This window comes from Lissotriton vulgaris, chromosome 1_1, assembly GCF_964263255.1.
Source record: "Lissotriton vulgaris chromosome 1_1, aLisVul1.2, whole genome shotgun sequence".
NCBI lineage: Eukaryota > Metazoa > Chordata > Amphibia > Caudata > Salamandridae > Lissotriton > Lissotriton vulgaris.
In genome coordinates this window covers 432,213,890-432,232,249 of record NC_141685.1, presented here as the reverse complement: position 1 = coordinate 432,232,249, position 18,360 = coordinate 432,213,890, and the positions used below count along the sequence as shown (strand labels likewise).

At 41.6% G+C, this 18,360-nt stretch overlaps 1 protein-coding gene across 1 annotated transcript in view; it reads right to left on the bottom strand.

Moving 5' to 3' along the window:
- FGGY (FGGY carbohydrate kinase domain containing) overlaps positions 1 to 18,360 on the bottom strand; it is a 1,923,203-nt gene that overhangs the window by 582,716 nt on the left and 1,322,127 nt on the right. The window contains exon 10 of the mRNA XM_086953024.1: positions 734 to 795. Within this exon, the coding sequence (XP_086809150.1) occupies positions 734 to 795 (62 nt within the window). The remainder of the gene's footprint in view (positions 1 to 733; positions 796 to 18,360) is intronic.

Sequence of the window (18,360 nt, the reverse complement as noted above, 5' to 3'; positions counted from 1 at the left end):
CACCCTTTAGATAATTATGTAGAAAAGTTAGAATCTTTCTACATGCTTCTACACATTCTGAGCTACTGCACAATTCTTTTAAACTGACTTGTATGAAACCAATTCTAGTATATATTTGCAACAAATATTTAACAACTTTTTTGACGTGTTAATTTTACAATCGAAATTCTATTTTTATTCTTCATGTTTGAAACATGCTCTTGCTTTCATATGAAAGAACTATGAACCAAGGATTTAAGTGGTTTATGGAAAAGGTGATGGTGTGACTGTGTATTATAAGGAATAAAGTACCCCCTGTTGTATATGACAGGGATATTTCAAGTCACCTCAGAGTTCCATAACCTTATAAAGAAACTTCAGCCTTGTTCCTCCATATGGCCATGGTAATCCTCAGTGACTTGCACTAACCTCTTAATGTACCCCAGCGGGAACTTTACCCATTTATAATGCATCAAGTTTGAGATTTCCTGTGCACCTACGGGTAAATATTGCAATAGTGCAACCAGCAAACTAATCTTATGTACTTATGCTTAGTGTTCTATGTGAAAAAGTATTCAAGCATTGCTTGCCAATCACTTAAGACAAAAAGGACTTTATTCTCAACTTCGCACATCCTGAAATTGAGAGCAATACAAAAGAGGACCAGCCATAGATACATAGATACTACAATATGACATATAAAACAGAAATATACAAGTCTTTATGGCCTTTTAAGAATATAACAATTTCTGACCTGGCATTTGTTTCCTTTTCTAACTCTGGAAAAGCAGGATGACCCCGAACAACATGCTCTAACTGCAAAAGAGATGCAAAAATCGAAGATTATAAAGACCTACGAACAGAGACGTTTTGATGAGAATTCATGTGCAAGCAAAGCATATCGCAATACATTATTCATGACTTGCAAGGTTTTGTAAAGTATTTTGTTTTTCAAGCAAGTGCCCTTTCTATCACTTACATAGCCAATCATGAAAGCCTAAGGGCATGATGCGATTGGTACGTTTTCTGGTGAAAATTGCACACCTATAAATGTGTGGGTGAGCGCTTTTCACACAATTAAGCAAGGATGATGAGTATTGTGTGTTATTCTCCATTCGTGCAGTATACAACAATACAGTTGTGCAATCTGATCTGTCAGTATTCTTTGCCACAATTTGTGTGTACAAAACCCCATACACTGAAGCCAAATAGTTAACCTGTTATGAAAAGTACTAATTCCCTTATGATGGTTGGCCCTTAGTTGTGAGATTGCACATAAAAACAGAGTACTCTGTGCAAAATAAAAGTATGTTATGTCAGAGTTTTCAGGTACAATAATTTGAGGTTGTGCTATGTACTATAAAAATTTAGTTATAATGTATATTTCTCTTTTATTCTTTTTTTTATTTCAGTCAATTTTTATTGAAAATTATATTTACATGCTGTGTGACATATACATGGTGAAAATACAGATGTTAGCAGTTGTGCTTTCATCACTGGGCAGAGGATGCCTGCTACACTGTCAGAATGCACTAATCTTGCGCTTGGAATCCAACTGGAGAGATGCACTCTTCTATCTCTCACCTCCTCTGCCAGAGACCACATATACAGTAAAAAGAGGGACAGTGATTGAAATGGGCAGAAGGGAATGGGATAAGAGAGGAAACAGAGACACCGGATACCACCAATCTGACTCATGACTTCTGTTGTCAATGATGTCTGCAGAATGTAGTGCTCTGAAAACAAAGGGATATCTTTGGAATGCCTGATGGTATTCTGCATGCATTCATCACACATGCCTTGGGAACACTGCCATTTGAATGAACGCGTCTTTAGCATGCATTTGTTCTGCACGCAAGTCGTTATAACGACTTGCCTTAGGGGATTGCTGGATTTTGGAAAAGTTTAATTTACTATTGCATCTCCAGTCTGCGCAACAGCAGAAAAGGTGTTGGACTTTAATTCCAACACCATTCCACCAATGCGGCCTCCCACCCCCCAAAAACAAGTCGCTGTATATACTTGCGTGATGACCGAATGCGTGCTTAAGACGCACGTTTTCTTTACTGGTGCTGTGACGGCACAGCGTTATTGGGGCTTCGTCCTGAAGGACGCTTCCCATATCTTTAGTCACTTACCATATAGGGTTCTGTGCTCTCCTGTAATAGCAATATTGCTGCTATTTCTGTGTAACAAACTCGCTGTACTTTGATGTGGAACTTTCTATTCTTAAAAACAAGTTTTTGAAGCTGTTTTTGGAACTATCAAAATGTCACAAAATTATACTGAACTTGAGATCTTTATTTGCGAATACTTGCAATAATTCCTCAAGCGATGCCATTACATGAACAATTGGAAAGGCAGATGCTATTTTGACTGGTGAGAGTCTTATGCCCACTAAGCAAGGGAATTAATTGTCTGAACAATCAACAAATGGTTCAGCCATTGATGGAATTGGTTCAGAGTTTGTTTGGGGCCAGTCCAGAGCATCAGGACGTCATCGATATAGCGGTACCACATCGTGACGTTATCTTTGAAAGGATTGTTTTGATTCAGCACATGTTTCCGTTCTTAGTCAGCCTCTTCACCTTCCCACCTCCCCCACTTGTCCTGAAGAAGACCCCGCAGTAGGGCAGGAACTAGCCTACACCTTTTGGGGTCGAAACGTCGACATACCTTCCTCGTCCTACCCTCAAAACAACAGAACATTTAGTGGCTGTGTTACTATACATGTGGGATAGGATTATCCAATGCACAATTTATTTATGACGATGTATATATGTCAATGTGGTACTGAACTTTGAATGTACATAAGACCACTTGTCATTGCTCCTATAATTTGTCTTCTACTTCCACACTATCCTAATCACGGTCCCCTCCCTCACCTGTCCCCTTTTCTCCTATTGACACTGAGACTATATATATGTCTACCATTTGTTGATTGTTCAGACAATTAATTTGCATGTGAGGATGTTTATTAAAGAACATCACTCACACTAATCTGTTTACAAAATTGATTTTTGAAATACTTGTACTGTTTATAAATTGTTATGTGTGTCTAGTGTGTTGTTCCAACTGGGACCACTTTATATACAACATTGATTACCCAGGTCCCAGTGCTATTGGGTTAACCCTTATTTTGTAACACTAAGCAAGGGGGCACTCAAATACAGAACTGTCCTGGATATTCAAGGCAGTGGTGCGGCCTAGTCCAACGGATTTAAATCCTACTTTGCTTTCGGCTTTCAGACTATCCGTTTTACTGTACTTATTCACAGAGGCAGCTTCTGAGCAAGAACACAGAATAAAGACAGCCTGCCTGTGAAACCTTACATATAAATGTTTTAACTTATCTTCCAAGTGCAAATGTATCTTACACGCCGCATAGATCACCGATATTCACGCACAACGCGGGGAGTAAACTCCTTGCCGTTAGGACAGTACTTAATTTGTTAAAAACACAGAAGTGCATGGGGCCTAAAGTTTTTCTCAGAAGCCCTCCTCCAATGATGCTGAGTACTGGACTTGTTAAATACCACAGATGCCTGATTTTGATTTCACCTCTTTCTTCCATCACCCTAAGCTTACATTGTCTTAATCTCACACCTCCGGGTTCTTTTTCATCCCTCCTTTCTCCTCGTGTCCCCATTTTCCTACATTGGTCATCCTCCTATTGTCTCTATTATCTGCATTTCTTTCTTTTTTGCTCTGAGTCAAAGTCTGATAAAGAAGAAGTAGTCCTAGTCCCCCAAAATGTGTTCAGGTACCCACTACCCGCGACCACGAGCACAAATTACAAACACATGCTGGATCGGTGGCCTTGGATTCAGGAGAAAATGTATTTATTTTAATGCTCTTGCACACAACAGAAATTGATATGCTCTCGGCTATTACAGAAGAACGAAGATTTCACTTTCAAGCACATCCCATCACATACGCTAGCGCTTGGCTTTCAAACAGGCAAATTGCCAAATTTAGAGATGCTCTCTGAGTACCATTGACAACTTCCCCTTAGGTCGGTCCTGAGACAGTCTTTAATTTTCACTACGCCCCAAATTCCCATCAGATAGTAATTAATTTGGTGAGTACTGCCCCTTCTGGATATGCTGCAGCAACTTCCTGTTGAACGTGAGTCTCGCATTTGAGGGTTGAAATCTATTTAAAATGTTTCAGTGCCCCTAATTGAATTGGTTTTGAAAATCCTGTTAGCATAGATCATACTAACGACAAAAAGCAATTTTTGTAATTGTTTTCTTCTGAAATCAATCAATACCATTTGAAAAATGGAAAAGCTGATAAAAACAGATCCTAATTTCAGGGATTTGCCTATTGTCATTGATTACATTCACTGCTAACCTCTGAGTATCTGAACCTGCAGCTACCAAAGTCACCACTGCGCCCTTCAACAGAAATGTTGTAAATTTAAGGGCAAGGCTTTCCATCCGAAAAGTGAAATTATTAATGACATTGAGCACTCAGTGTGTACAACATAAAGATGGACCTTCTGAAGCAGGCTTCGAATTTCCTCTTCTTTTTTTTTTATTACAGAGAAGAATGTAGCTAGGCCAGATGTCTGTTTAAAGTTGTGCAGATGTTTTGATGTGAAAGGAATGATGTCTTTATTCAATCAATTGCATTCAAGTTTCTGTTTAGACACTTAAATCCCAGAATCATGAACCAATTAAAAAAGCACTGCGTGCAACATTTTACACTATTATAACAATGTCCAGATGTGGAGATATGAAAATAATGTGAAATAATTCCTGTGTATGTGGCCTTACTTCCTGCCTTTCCATGTTGACAGTAAAGGTTTAGCCAAAGCATAGACAACATCTTGTATTTATTTATTCATTTATAAAGTTTTAGGGTCGGCCTATCTGAAAATCCAAAGCAGTATCTGAAGTGCAGACGGAAACTACATACTTTGGGTGTGTTGTTCACACTTGCGCATGCTTGTGATTTACAGGAGCTTTGGAGTTTTCCTATATTCCAATGCTACCCGTGCAGAAACTATGCAGGGCCTTGTATAAATGTAAATATGTGAGCTATTCACATCCCTTGCTGACTCATGCCTGTTCTCCAAGCTGTGTTCAGGTCATAGAGTGTGTATCCGTATGTATCCGTATGGTTAGGCTAACCATAGGGAAATATAGTTTACAATATGTATACAGCACGTGTGTGTAGTTTAGGGAAGATTCGATATAATTGATGTATTCCGAAACTCTACAAGTTTTTTTGTCATATGATGACCGGTTAAGTGCATTCCTCCCCTCACCTGGTGAAAATGGAATGCCCTGGTGATCTTTGCCACAGGATCAGTAGGACTTGTGTATGGGGTAAGTGAGATGTACAGATCGCTGTGGAAAGAACCTGGAGAATGGCTCTCCCCACCAGGTGGGCGTTTGCCTTTGCACTCTATTTCCGTAACTAGTTCGACGACACTCACCTGGAAATGCCCACAGCTCGAATTGTGCATTTGAATAGTGTATCCATGCTCAGTGAACACAAAATACACACAGAACATGTGTCGACTTTTATAGCACTTGTCGGGGGTCCTTCATATTTTAAAAAGTGTGAATATTTGAGTTTGTTGCAGTAGTAAGTCACGTGCATGACACAAGTTTGCCTTTGGACTGTAAACCACATTGCACTGTGTACGAAGTCAATGGAAATTATAGGACTATAAAAGGTAGTAAAACCCAGCATGCTCACATAGTATGCACTTTCTCCACATCTGTTTCAAGTATTTACCGTTACACCAGTCACTAAATAGTTTAACATTATGTGTTTTTTGATTTCCAAATATCTGGGGTAAATATTTAAAATCTGGTAGTAGAGTTGTGCTACTCTGGTACAAGATTCCTGTAATAACACCAATAGCTGGCTCCAAGAAACACCTGGAATCAACTTGTATCACCTTAATTACAGTTAATTATTGTATACTTATTTTATTGCAGTGTATTGCGATGTATGTCCAAAAACACAAATGCATCTAGCCTGGATTGGTGAGACACCCTTGAAACTGATCATTTGCAGTTTCCAGCAATCCTATTCTTAAAATTTTAGACACATATTAAATGTCTCATGGGACCTTCAAGAGTTAATGCTTGCAACTTTGTAGTTTTGATAAGCATCAAAGCTAAAGCATACAACCATGCAAATACCATGGATGAAGCCACAAATACAAACCAAGCTGCATCAGATCCACCAATAGGACACAACACCACATACAAGTGTAAAGCATTCAATACTTTCAAGGGAAAAATAGACTAGAGCAGAAAGTGCATTGGTGATAGCAAAGTACCAACCATCATGTCTCTAATACTACTTTAAAACACATCCAAATTGGTACACCACCTTATCATCACCATTCAACATTTCTTAAGCCTATTTAATCCTTGAAGAGCAAATCTAATAAAGACAAGGTGATCCCATCATCAAAACCATAGTCCATCACATGTGAAGCATGTAGGCTACTGCTGAACATTGTCAATACATCGCTCAAACAAGGTATCTTCTCCAACACCCTCCAGTGTGGATAGATCTTCCCAATGTTGGAAAAAGCCAACTTCAATTTCAACAATGACAAATACCACCTGATCCTCCACATCAAGCTCATAGTAAAGGCTAGAAACTCGGGCGAGTGCTGGTACCTTTTCACGCTACTTTGATCTGAAAGTTGTGACAAGTTATCCCTTTCTTTTCTCCTTCTGGTGTAGCATAGGCTACTATTGCACTAATGCCTTCTCAATTTAAGTCTCTAGGACAAAGTACATCATGATAGGGCCTATTCAGACATACTCATATGTAAATCTACTCCTGCACCTAGGTGTATATCTATACCTTTGTGCTATTTACCATTTCAAGTGTAGACTTAAATGTCTTCACCTCCTCAGTTCAGGAGGTGGAAACATCTAAAACTAAAATTATGAGTGTAATATTATTATAACTTTTCACATGTAGGTGGAGATCGCCTTATTGGGAGCGAGGCTGTGTGGCAGGAACCGAATCTAGGCCCGCTCAACAGCACAGGAGATGCGGCGTACTGGGCCATCAATCACTCCATGGGCCTACAAAGGTAAACAAAATGCTTTAAATAAAGGATGTGCCAGAACCTACAAAGGTGATGAACAATAATGCTATGTGAATGGACTCCATGTCCCAGCATGCCTGCAACAACTCCTGTACTATGTGTGGACCCAATAGGGTAGCATGACTATATTAAGTGAAAGAGGAGCTTTCTGTGCACACCCCGAGCTGCCTATGAAAAAGAGGGTTGATGCCTCGAAACACGTCGGCGAACAGAAATTAAAAAACCCACATTGGAATGAATGTTGGCTGCCTTGTATACTTTCGTGACCTGTCGTGTGCGCCTTTATATATATATTAACATAAAATATAAATAACATTAAATATAAATGTAAAATAATGTCAAATTTATATGAAAACAACTAATAAAATGTAACAGCACAATAACTAATTGAATTAAATGTATTAAATAACAGCAGAGTAACTCATTACATAAAATGTATTAAATAAATAAAATTAAATAAAAAATAAAAAACATAAAGACATCATTTAAATATACTTAAATGATTCTACAAATAATAGTTCTTAAAGATTAATGTAAATACCTCCCACCCATGGAATGATTTTTATATAAGATGTACATTTTTTAAAGTTGTGTTGAATTAAATAAAACACATTTACATTTTTTACAAACTTTTTGAAGTTTAATTGCATTTTATTTTTAAATTAAGGTAAATTTTTCATATTAAAATAAACAAATATTTTAGCAATGATGCATGTTTTTTAACATTAAACATTACTTTCTATGGAAATGTGTTGCAGTAGTTGTGAGCGGCCATGTGTGGTGCCTGACTTACTTCAAGTCTGTACTGGAGTACATTTACTATTGTTTTGTGAACTTTAGAGCCAATATGAATAGCCCCTGCTTAGCTGTTTCACAGATCCATTGCACAAGGCACGCTGCACTTTATTCGCCCGCCCCAGAGGACTTCAAGGCCCAGAGCGTGTTGCAGCAGGACCCGCATGCGCCAAGATAACCGTGCCAGGCATCCCTTTAAAGAGGGACCGGGCTCCCGTGGCGCGGGAGCCCCTGCTCAGCTGTTTCACAGTTCCATTGCACAAGGCACGCAGCAATTTATTTGCCCGCCTGCCCCAGAGGACTTCAAGCCCCAGAGCGCGTTGAGGCAAAAGCTGCATGCGTCACGACAACCGCGCCAGGCGGCGCTTTATAGAGGGACCGGGCTCCCGCGACGCGGGACGTGTGCGGGCCAGGACCAGAGGAGGCCAGGCTGGGCTACATTATTGATATTTTGCTTTTGGGAGGCTTTCAGCCCTGCCGTGAAAGGTACTGTGCTAAAAATCGATATTGATATTAGTTCTAGGGAACAAAAGTCTGTTACCAGGCAGGGAGTTGTGGTGACACTTGATGCTTTTCTTTTAAGGGCAGAGTCAGCACTTATTTATGAGATTGAGCTTACAGAGCGGATATTATCGTTAGAGCCTAGGCATGGGCGGAAAATCCGTTCCGCTCGCGGATTTTGCGGATTTTCGGGAAATCCGCAATCCGCGAGATTTGCGAATTTCCTGCAAAATCCGCAAATCCGCGAGCAGCGGATTTTGCTCGCACTGCTCGCACTGTTCGCGTGAGTTCGCGCCCCGCGAATAAGTGCGAAATTGCAGAAATACGATCTAAGCAAAACTGAAAGTAACTACTTACCAGGTTCAAAAGTTCAGGCACATCATTAGTAGCCATTTCCTGTAGTGCTTCCTGAGGGGCCCCTCCAGAGTTCAGTTGCCAGTTGCAACTATTATGTGACCCTGCTCTGAACCTCAGAATAGTTACACATATGCCACAAAGGTCCTGAATTACAGCTAAGGGAGACAAGCAGGAGCCAGGCTGGAAGTTAAAATCCATTAATCAGCCCCTAATTCATTATTGTCAGTTGGGGCAGGGCAGGTGTTGTAACTAATTTTGCAACAATGAAAGCACTTAGCAAGTGCAAAAGATCACTAATCAGGAAGCACTAAGGAAGCAGGTGCCAGCTAAAAAAATATTCTGTGACACATTAATCAGCCCCAAATTAATTCAGGTCACTTGAGGCAGGGAAGGTGTGCTTTGCTTTGCCGAAAATAATGTACACTGGACAACCAGAGGGTGTGGTGATGAAACAGAGGGTGGCATGGGTGGGCCAGAGGGTGGCATGAGTAGTCAGAGAGTGGCAGTGGTGACAGAGAGTGGCAGTGATGAAGAAGAGTGTCCCAAACAGGTTGGACACGTAGAAACAACAAGTTCGCAAAACTTGCGACCCGACAGGTAAGTTCGCAAATTGCGAAATTGTAAAAACCCTCGCGAACTGGCAGAAACACGGGCGAACACAAAAAAAAAAAAAATCCGCAAATTCGCGGGAATTCGCGGATTTTGCGGATTGCGAGTTTGCAAATCCGCAAATTCGCGGATTGCCAATCCGCAAAATCCGCTCATGCTTATTAGAGCCCCAGCTTTCCCAGAATCGAATCGCATCCACAAAGCCCCTTCTGCAAAATAGCTCTGAAGACATCTCTCTCCAAATAAATCAGTCCCAACACACTGAGCTAGATCTCCAATCCACTATATCCTCAGAGCCAGCAAGTAGATCAAGCAGGCCTAACGTAAATACTAGGGGTCAGAAGGCTAAAATAGGTCAAGACAATAACCATGAACCACCCCCAAAGAAGAGGAAAAGTCAGGCCCCCAGAAAAAAAAATCAAAATTTGCAGGGGCGTAAAACTAAAACTGTTGAGAGAGTTTGTAAACAGGGGCCTACCATAATGCCGGCGTCCACGGTAACAGATGGACTACCTCCTTGTTCACGTGAGGCGTGTTTTTGGGAAAGGCTAGAAACAATGGTATCAGTCTTGTTGGATCCTCTGTCCCAAAAATTATCCATCATCGAAATTAGATTAACAAAGCTAGAAGGGCTTGCCTTCAGCCGTACCCCAGCCCGCACACGACGCATGTTCATGTAGAGGCACAGACAAGCTGCCTGATAGGGGGCAGGGAACTGCAGCTGGTCAACCTGGTAGTAATTCTGTAGGAGGACAAGTGATTCACTCTGATACTCACATTATTACAGCTGTAGATCCTGCTTGGTCCGGCCATTCGTATCTAAGAGTAATATCCTCTTTACTAAATCAGACAGGGCCATTGGATGGTACAGATGGTTCGAATACCACATGCACACAGGCCGTAAAACCTCCAAACGGGGCCTCCACCATTACGGGGAGCTTCACACAAGGTGATTGGGGGGGAGCAAAAAGCACGTTGAACCATCAGAGATTCAAGCAGGGAGATTCTACCAACCCAAATCTGAATTTGAAAAAGAACGGTGGTGAGGTATTACCAGCGCATAGCCCAAGTCGCATATGATATTTAGAAAAATTATTTTAAAGTGGCATCAAGGGAACCAAAGACAGCTACCACCCACCGCTGTCAAAGGACAACAATTACAAAATAATTATTGTCACGATAGAGCCAACATGTAGGATTCCCTAAGCATAAAAGTACATGTATCTGTGAATGTTTACAGATAATATCTGTTCAAAGAATCAGTGTCCATATCTATTCATCCAAAGTATGAAAAAGTCCTTATTTTTTATTTTCACAGTCCAAAATTGTTCATGAAGACTTGTGGGTACAGCAGTACAGTCTTGAAAAAGAACATAACAGCCACAACGCCAACACGTGTTTCGTCAGGGACATTTACCCAATGACTTCTTCAGGACCTAGAATATGTTCTCATTCATAGTATCGTGTAATCATGCTCATATCAAGGACACTAATCATACAATTCTCTCATTTATTAAGTCTATCAACTTCCCAAATAGTCTCTTTCTTCCTTAATACGTAAGTATTGGTAAATGAAATCAGGCAATATCAGCCTGCATTCTGTGGAACCGTCATAGGTATCTCGGGTTCCCCGCATCAACCATGCATCCGATCCTTGTCCAATACGGCGTATTCGAGGCCCTGAAGAAGTCATTGGGTAAATGTCCCTGACGAAACACGTGTTGGCGTTGTGGCTGTTATGTTCTGTTTCAAGACTGTACTGTTGTACCCACAAGTCTTCATGAACAACTTTGGACTGTGAAAATAAAAAATAAGGACTTTTTCATACTTTGGATGAATAGATATGGACACTGATTCTTTGAACAGATATTATCTGTAAACATTCACAGATACATGTACTTTTGTGCTCAGGGAATCCTACATGTTGGCCAAATCTGAATTTGTATCTCCCGCCAGAAGCAACTCCTTATACGGTTTTGCTGGCAAACGATCCATCTTTACCGCCCAATGTCTTTGAACACTGGTCAACATTAAGGAATAAGTTGTTACACTTATTGAGCGCAAGGATTGGTATTACCAACACACTTTTCTCAGAGTTTAAAATGGCACGAAGAATAGGCTGGGTGGGTAAAACAACATAGAGGGTCATTAGGATGGTGGGCGGAAAGTCCGCCCGCCATCCTTTTCGTGGATTGGGACTGCCCACCATAAGGTCGTGGGTCCCGTGTGGGCGATTAGGATGCGCCCACCACAGTGGCGGGCACATCCTGCATTCCTGGCATTGTGGCGGGCGGTGCACTCAGCACCGCCCGCCACAATGCCAGGAAGGCATGTTGTGCACTTCCATGCACAACATGGCAGGCACCGCACGGTGCCTGTCATGTTGTGCATGGAACTGCTGCGAGATACCATAGGTACCCCCCATGTGCCACCCCTCACCCCCCAACATCCTGGGGGCCCGCAACGGGCTCCGAAACACAAACACTGCATGCCTTTCTGTGGCGGCGAAAGGTCCCCTCCCGTCTGCATCCTTATATGAATGGCGGTGTCTAGCATATGAAACGGTCTTCCCATCCGCCACGGTCCCCCCCGCCATACTAATGTGGCTAGGGGGGGGAAATGGGTGGTGGGTGGGCTAGGATGCAGGGCAGATCGACACCGTCATGCGGGCGGTGGCCCTATATGCTAATGGGCCCCTAAGTCTCTAGTGGGTGACTGTGTAGTTTTAACATTTAGGTCTCCAGGTCAGGTTCAGTCGGTCTTTGATAGGGCTGGCAATGGAATAGCAATGGTGCAGGGTATACACATCTTTCCATTTGAGTACTTTTATCAACCTTGTAGGACCCTAGGGTACACTCATCTAGATGACAGATTTGTAGGAAGCAGATACCCTAAGTAAGCGGTCCCAGTCAGTAACCGCTAGGATACTCTGAACCCATAGGAAGATATAGATTGACTGACTTATTTGAGTTTCCCTTTTTCAAAAAATAATTTTACCCCGAATGGGGATTGAGGTGCCAAAGTTCACAAACCCAAAACTATATCTGGCTAGGTCTATGTAGTTATAGATAACCATCTGTTACCCCAGGTCATATTGAGCAGAGGGAAGAGGTCATGGGGACTGTTAAGCCAATTTGGGTGCGTCTTTGGAATCCCATGAACACATCAGCCAAGACCAAATATCTCTTAATGATGGCGGACCACTATGCGGCAAAGCAGTAACAACTAGCTCAGCTGATAGTAGTGACCAAGTCAAGTGTAACCTTGTTTCTTGGAATATACACATTAATGGGTTTAAAACATTTCACACCCAAGCTGTTGAAGGGTCAAGTGAAAGGGCAAAGGGTGGGCTTTGTACCTACATCTTCAGTATGTTGAAAATAAAAAAGCTGGAGATATATGTGGAGGAAACGTTCTAATAATTGATCAAAATCTATGTGGACATAAGGCACTGTATTGTATTGGCTAACTTTTATAATAATATCACCCCGGATAAAGCTGGGGCTGTAGTCAGAAAATTGGGTAATGACCTGAATTCCCTGTTTAGTGATAACACTAAAGACACAATGTTAATTTTGGCAGGGGATTTTAACTGTCCTTTGTGCCCAAATGAGGAGGGTAACCTATGTGGTTATATAAACGAAGAAGGGTTATGCAATTACCATTTTAGGCACTCTATACTAAGGGACTTGTATAATGAAATAGTTTTTAGTCTTGATCTGGGCTTTGCAAATGCTCTATGTGCGGAACATATTCCCATGCTCCACACCTTTAATAGCAGAGGTCTATGTACTACCATAGATTACATATTATCAAGCAGTCATGTGTGTGGAATCCACTCTTTTTCTTCAGACTATAATTCACGTAGTGACCACTTTGCACTGTGTCTTTCTGTTCTATTGCCGATAAATAAATCTGCTAGACATGATGAAGTTGACCAGGCGTTAGCAAATATAGCAATAAGACAAATGGGTATTCTCTGCGCTGGACAATGGTGGATCCTTTAGTGACTACTAAACATGTGGTAGCTAAGAGTAAAATGGCATTTGAGACTTATTTGAGTGAAACTGCTTCGCCAGATAGTATTCTATTTTCCTTTCAATTAATATCAGCTGCTATAAGGGCGGTTTTATTAGTTGAGAATCGATCTCAAGGTAAATCCTAGGGATGGTTTGATACAAAGTGCACATAAGCCTACACCAACTTAAAACACGAACTACTTAAGGCACCTAGAAATTTAATTGATGTGAGGCAGGCAAGAAGGGAGTACAGGTGTGCACTTAAGGAGAGACGAATAGCTCTGAGAAATGAAGCCTGGAAATCCTTGCACAAAGCCTCTTTAATGAAAGATAGCTCGGTCTTCTGGAAAGCAGTAAAGGCTCCTTTTTTGACTTCCGGAGGAGGTACGGCAATTGAAATTGCTATAACTGAGGACCAATGGATCTAGCATTTTTCCAGGGTGTATAACGGTGAGGGAAACCTTGATGTGCAATTAAATACCAACCAAGGGGAAGATACCCTGGACTTTTGGCTTTTTACTCTGCCCTCTAGTTTACACTGGAGGAAGTGACTTGGTCAATTTCTGCAAGTCTGGGTGGTAAGGCCCCAGGGCCGGATGGGGTCCCTGTAGATTTATTCAAGTCAAATATGGATCTATGGGGTCAATCATTACACAGGTATTTTAGCAACCTGGGTGGACTCCATCATCGTCCCAATTTTTTAAAAAGGGGACCGTCAGGACCCTGGATGTTATAGGCCCATTTCCTTACTGGATTCTCTGACCAAAGTAGTTGGTCTAATTATCTTAGAACATCTACATGAGTGGGCTGAGAATAATAAGGTTTTATCCAAACTCCAATATAGCTTTCTTGAGGGCTTAGGGATGACTGATCAGAGTTTAAATTAACTATTTTCTTTGAGAAATATACACGGGCAAAGAAGGGTAGGTTGTTTTTAGTGTCCGTAGATCTCAAAGCAGCTTTTGATTCTGTGATGCAAGACAAGCTCTGGGAGATCCTCGAGTCCATGGGGGCAGATGAAAAAATTATTGATTTTCTTAGGCACCTTTATAGTAATCCTAGACGCGAGTAAGATTCAGCCTGTCTGGTGATCGCTCGGTCCAGCTCCCAATAAGGAGGGGGGTTAGGCAAGGATGTGTCCTAGCCCCCTTTCTTTATAATCTTTATATTAATGGTTTAGGTGGGGCGCTGCCCCATACTTGCCCTCCTTTATGCGGATGACACAGTTTTGATGTCAAGTGTGCTAATAGGTTTGCAGAGGATGTTAGACAGCTTTTCAAATTTTATGAGGAATCTTGGTCTCAGAGTGAATATCTCGAAGACCTACATAATGAGGTGTGGCCGTGGCAGGCAGAGGTGCAGGGATATTTTTGTGGAAGGTCAGCTGATCGGGTCACTAAGAGTTTTCCCTATGTGGGAATACTCTTTAATCAATAAGACTCATGGGCCCAAACTGAATCAGTTAAAAAATTTGCGTTTTTAAGGACAACTACCGCCCTTGCTAATTTTTCCCAAAAATTGGGCAGGAGACCGCCAGTAGAGCTCATCCAGATTTATAAAGCAAAATGTATCTCCACTGCTATGTATGGAGCAGGGGTTTGGATATTTGCTGACATGTACCCGTTACGGATGGTGGAAAAAAATTTTTAAGATATATTCTGAGTACACCAAACAGTACTTCTTCATATGTTTGTCATGTGGAGTTGGGCCTACCATACATCTCTGATCTTATTAAAACTGAGCCAATTGTTTTGTGGCATAGAATCTGGACAAAACTAAAAAGGGACATTTTAATGGACAGTTTGAAATTGGAGGGGGCTCTAAAGATCCCAAGGATTAGATATGTCAGAGATTTAATGCGTTACCTAGGTCACATAGAGTTTTTTACTGACCTGAGTACTAGCTAGACAATCTTGAGTTAAAAAAGAAGGCTCTTTTATTGCTGGACACATTGAGATTGTTGGCGGAGATCATCAAGCCTTCTGTCCACCGTAATCAGTTGATTTTAACTACTTTTAGTATTCGACCCTACCTACAATTTGTAGCTGGGGGCTATAACAGGTTTTTACTGACCAGATTTAGGTTGGGGATCTTCCACAGACTTGTTCCCTTCCCAAAATGAATGACTGGGCCGAGAATTAAAAGTCTGCCCATGTGATAATCTCTCAGAACAATCTACGATACATGTTGTTTTATTTTGTACATTTTAGAGTGAATTAAGTAAAGTATGGATAATATCAATTTAAAAATCTATGGGGATTAGACAATGTCGCCCAGACCTCCTAAAATTACAGTTCCTGGATAATGAACATAGAGTGTGGAGGATATCAATGTTTTACTTTTGCAAAGGAAATGTATTGTTATCCAAGTACTGTGGTCCTAAAAGCTGGACTGGACTGTTGTCATTAATCTCAAATTTTATCTTGAATTTTATAATGAATTGTTAACTATATTCCTTCTTCTTTCTTTTATTTTAGTGCATAGAATTGCTTGTTTTAGGAGCTATTATGATTGTTTGTAACAGCAATCGAATAAAGTTATTCTTAACTTGACTAGCAATGTGCTTACTCTTTTGTCTGTGGGTATTTGTAGTAGTCCGTCTATTCCTAAACACACCTTACTTTACTCTAAACCCCTTCTATTTAGTAGTTGATATTACACATTTTCCCACCACTCCCCCTGGTCCCTACCACATTTGCTACAAAGTAGCAAAATGACATGTGTAAAGATATTCCCCATTAAAAAAAAACGAGGTGAAGGTCTGTAGATTAGTTTACTGCATTTTGTAGAAATTACGTAGTATGCTGTAGGACTACTTTATATACTACAAAATGCAGTTTGTGAATCGGGCCCTATGACTTATGACTTCTATGTAGCTAGAGCATTGTCTTGTACTGCCTTTGCTAAGCTTCCGCTATGCATCCGAGTTTATCTATTTTTTTCAGGTTTATGTTACTTAAAGCACACTGATAAATCTATCACCTCAAAGCAGGTTGCTTGCATGATTGTAACATCATGTATGTACATTGCTTTAACATGTTACTTAACAACTGCAGGCTGGCATTATATTCTGTCAGTTCTAAATGGGTGATACACAACTCCTTATGCCTCTTCTTGGGGTCTCCTAATCACTTTTCTTTGAGAATTCACTAAAGCTAGGAGATAGCATAGGACATACAGAATGAATCTTGTTTCGCTTCAGAATTTAATTTCCTGAAATAAGAGGGGTCGCGCCTCAGTTTGATCTTTATGGTTCATGGGACCCTGCCTTGTTAAGCCTAATGTGATCAATCAATATTGTGCCTGCTCTGGGCTTCCCCCCCTTTCCCTTCATTTCACTCTCCTTGCACCATACTTTCATTTTCCTTAACTCCTCACTTCCTCTTCCCTAACTCTAATTCCTTTCCCATCATTCCCTGCAATTACACTGCCCCTTTCCCCATTCCCACTGCTTCCACTACATCAGCTCTTTCCCTCTTCATTCGACCTCCCTCTGCAATCAACCCTTCCAACACAGTGCTGTGGGTCTTGTTACCTTCTTCACTCCTGCTACTTCTCTTGCATCCACTCCCTGCCCTTGCCATCCCCTCTCCTCTTCTTCCCTGCAACCCATTCTGTTTCCGTCCTCACCTACCACTTGTCCTGGTTCCTAATGCCGCAACTTTTCCTATTCCATCCTCGTACCATCTCCTTCTCTTCTTTTGCCTTTTTCCACCGGGTCCTTATGTTCTCTTGTCCATCTCTATTCCTACTTGTCCCTCTTTCAATAGCTTCTTTCTCCCACACCCTCATCGCCCACTCCCCCTCCTAGCTATTTCTCTCCCACTCTATCCGCCGCTCTAGATTTCCCTTCCTTTCATCAGAATTCTCTCCCTTCTGTCTCCTTCTCTCCCCTGATTCAGCCTTACCTTAAGTTCTTATAAGTCACCCTCTTTCAATTTTCCTTCCTCTCCCATCCTCCATCTCTTTGCCTACCGATCCTACCTTCGTTTCTCAGTCTTTCTGTTCTCCCACTCCCTCTTCCTTGACTAAACTCCCTCTCTTACACTTCATCCCCACTATGTCCTCTTTTCTAAACTCCCTTCCTCCGCTTATCTTACTACTATAATTGCTGTATTTTCGGTTAAAATGTTTGAATCTGTTGTGACCATCTTATCACTGTTGTGTTACTATGTAAAGAGCACCCATAAATAAATAGAGTAACTATCAACCTTATTTGGCAGGCTCTAGTCACCCATCAACTGAAAGGTGTGGGACACATGAGGGAAGACACATAAGGAAGAGGTGTGGCGCAGCGGCTAGGGCGACTGACTCCGGAATCTGGGGATCACGGTTCGATCCCCGGCACCGGCGGCAGATTAGCCCAGCACCATGTGACTCTGGGCAATAGCTTGCTTAATCTTCCCGACGGCCCCCAGCGCCTAGAGACCCTAACGGGTGATTGTGCGCTTTACAAATGTGGATTATTATAACGGCAGCTGGAGGTATCTGAGACTTAGTTGAAAGACCACCATGTCTTGAAGAGCTTCTTTGTTCTAAATTAGATGTGCACCTTAGTTTTTTTCAAACATCTTTGTCTAGAAATTAACCCGTTAAGTGCTGATGATGGAACCGCTCAGTCATCAGCTACGGGTGAGCTGTGCTGATGACAGAGCGGTTCCGTCATGGCCCGCTCGGCGCGCCGCGAATTTCGCGCCTGCGCTGACGTTCTATTGAGCGGGGCGGGCCATGACGGAACCGCTCCGTCACAAGCACAGGTCAACCGACGCTGGTGACGGAGCGGTTCCGCCCCCTTAGCACTGCGGCGGAATAGCCGCCGCAGTGAAGGGGTTAATGATTCCAAAGTGGTACTAAGTCAATATCTTTCTATTTTAGCTTTTCCATGTCTTTGATTAGATATGGATTTGGTTTCTGAAGTTTGATTGCTGTTTGCTCACCCTGTTTGGATTTTGGTCCTTAATTGTCACAAGTTGTGATTAAAGTTGGAGACTGCCTGCTCACTATAAT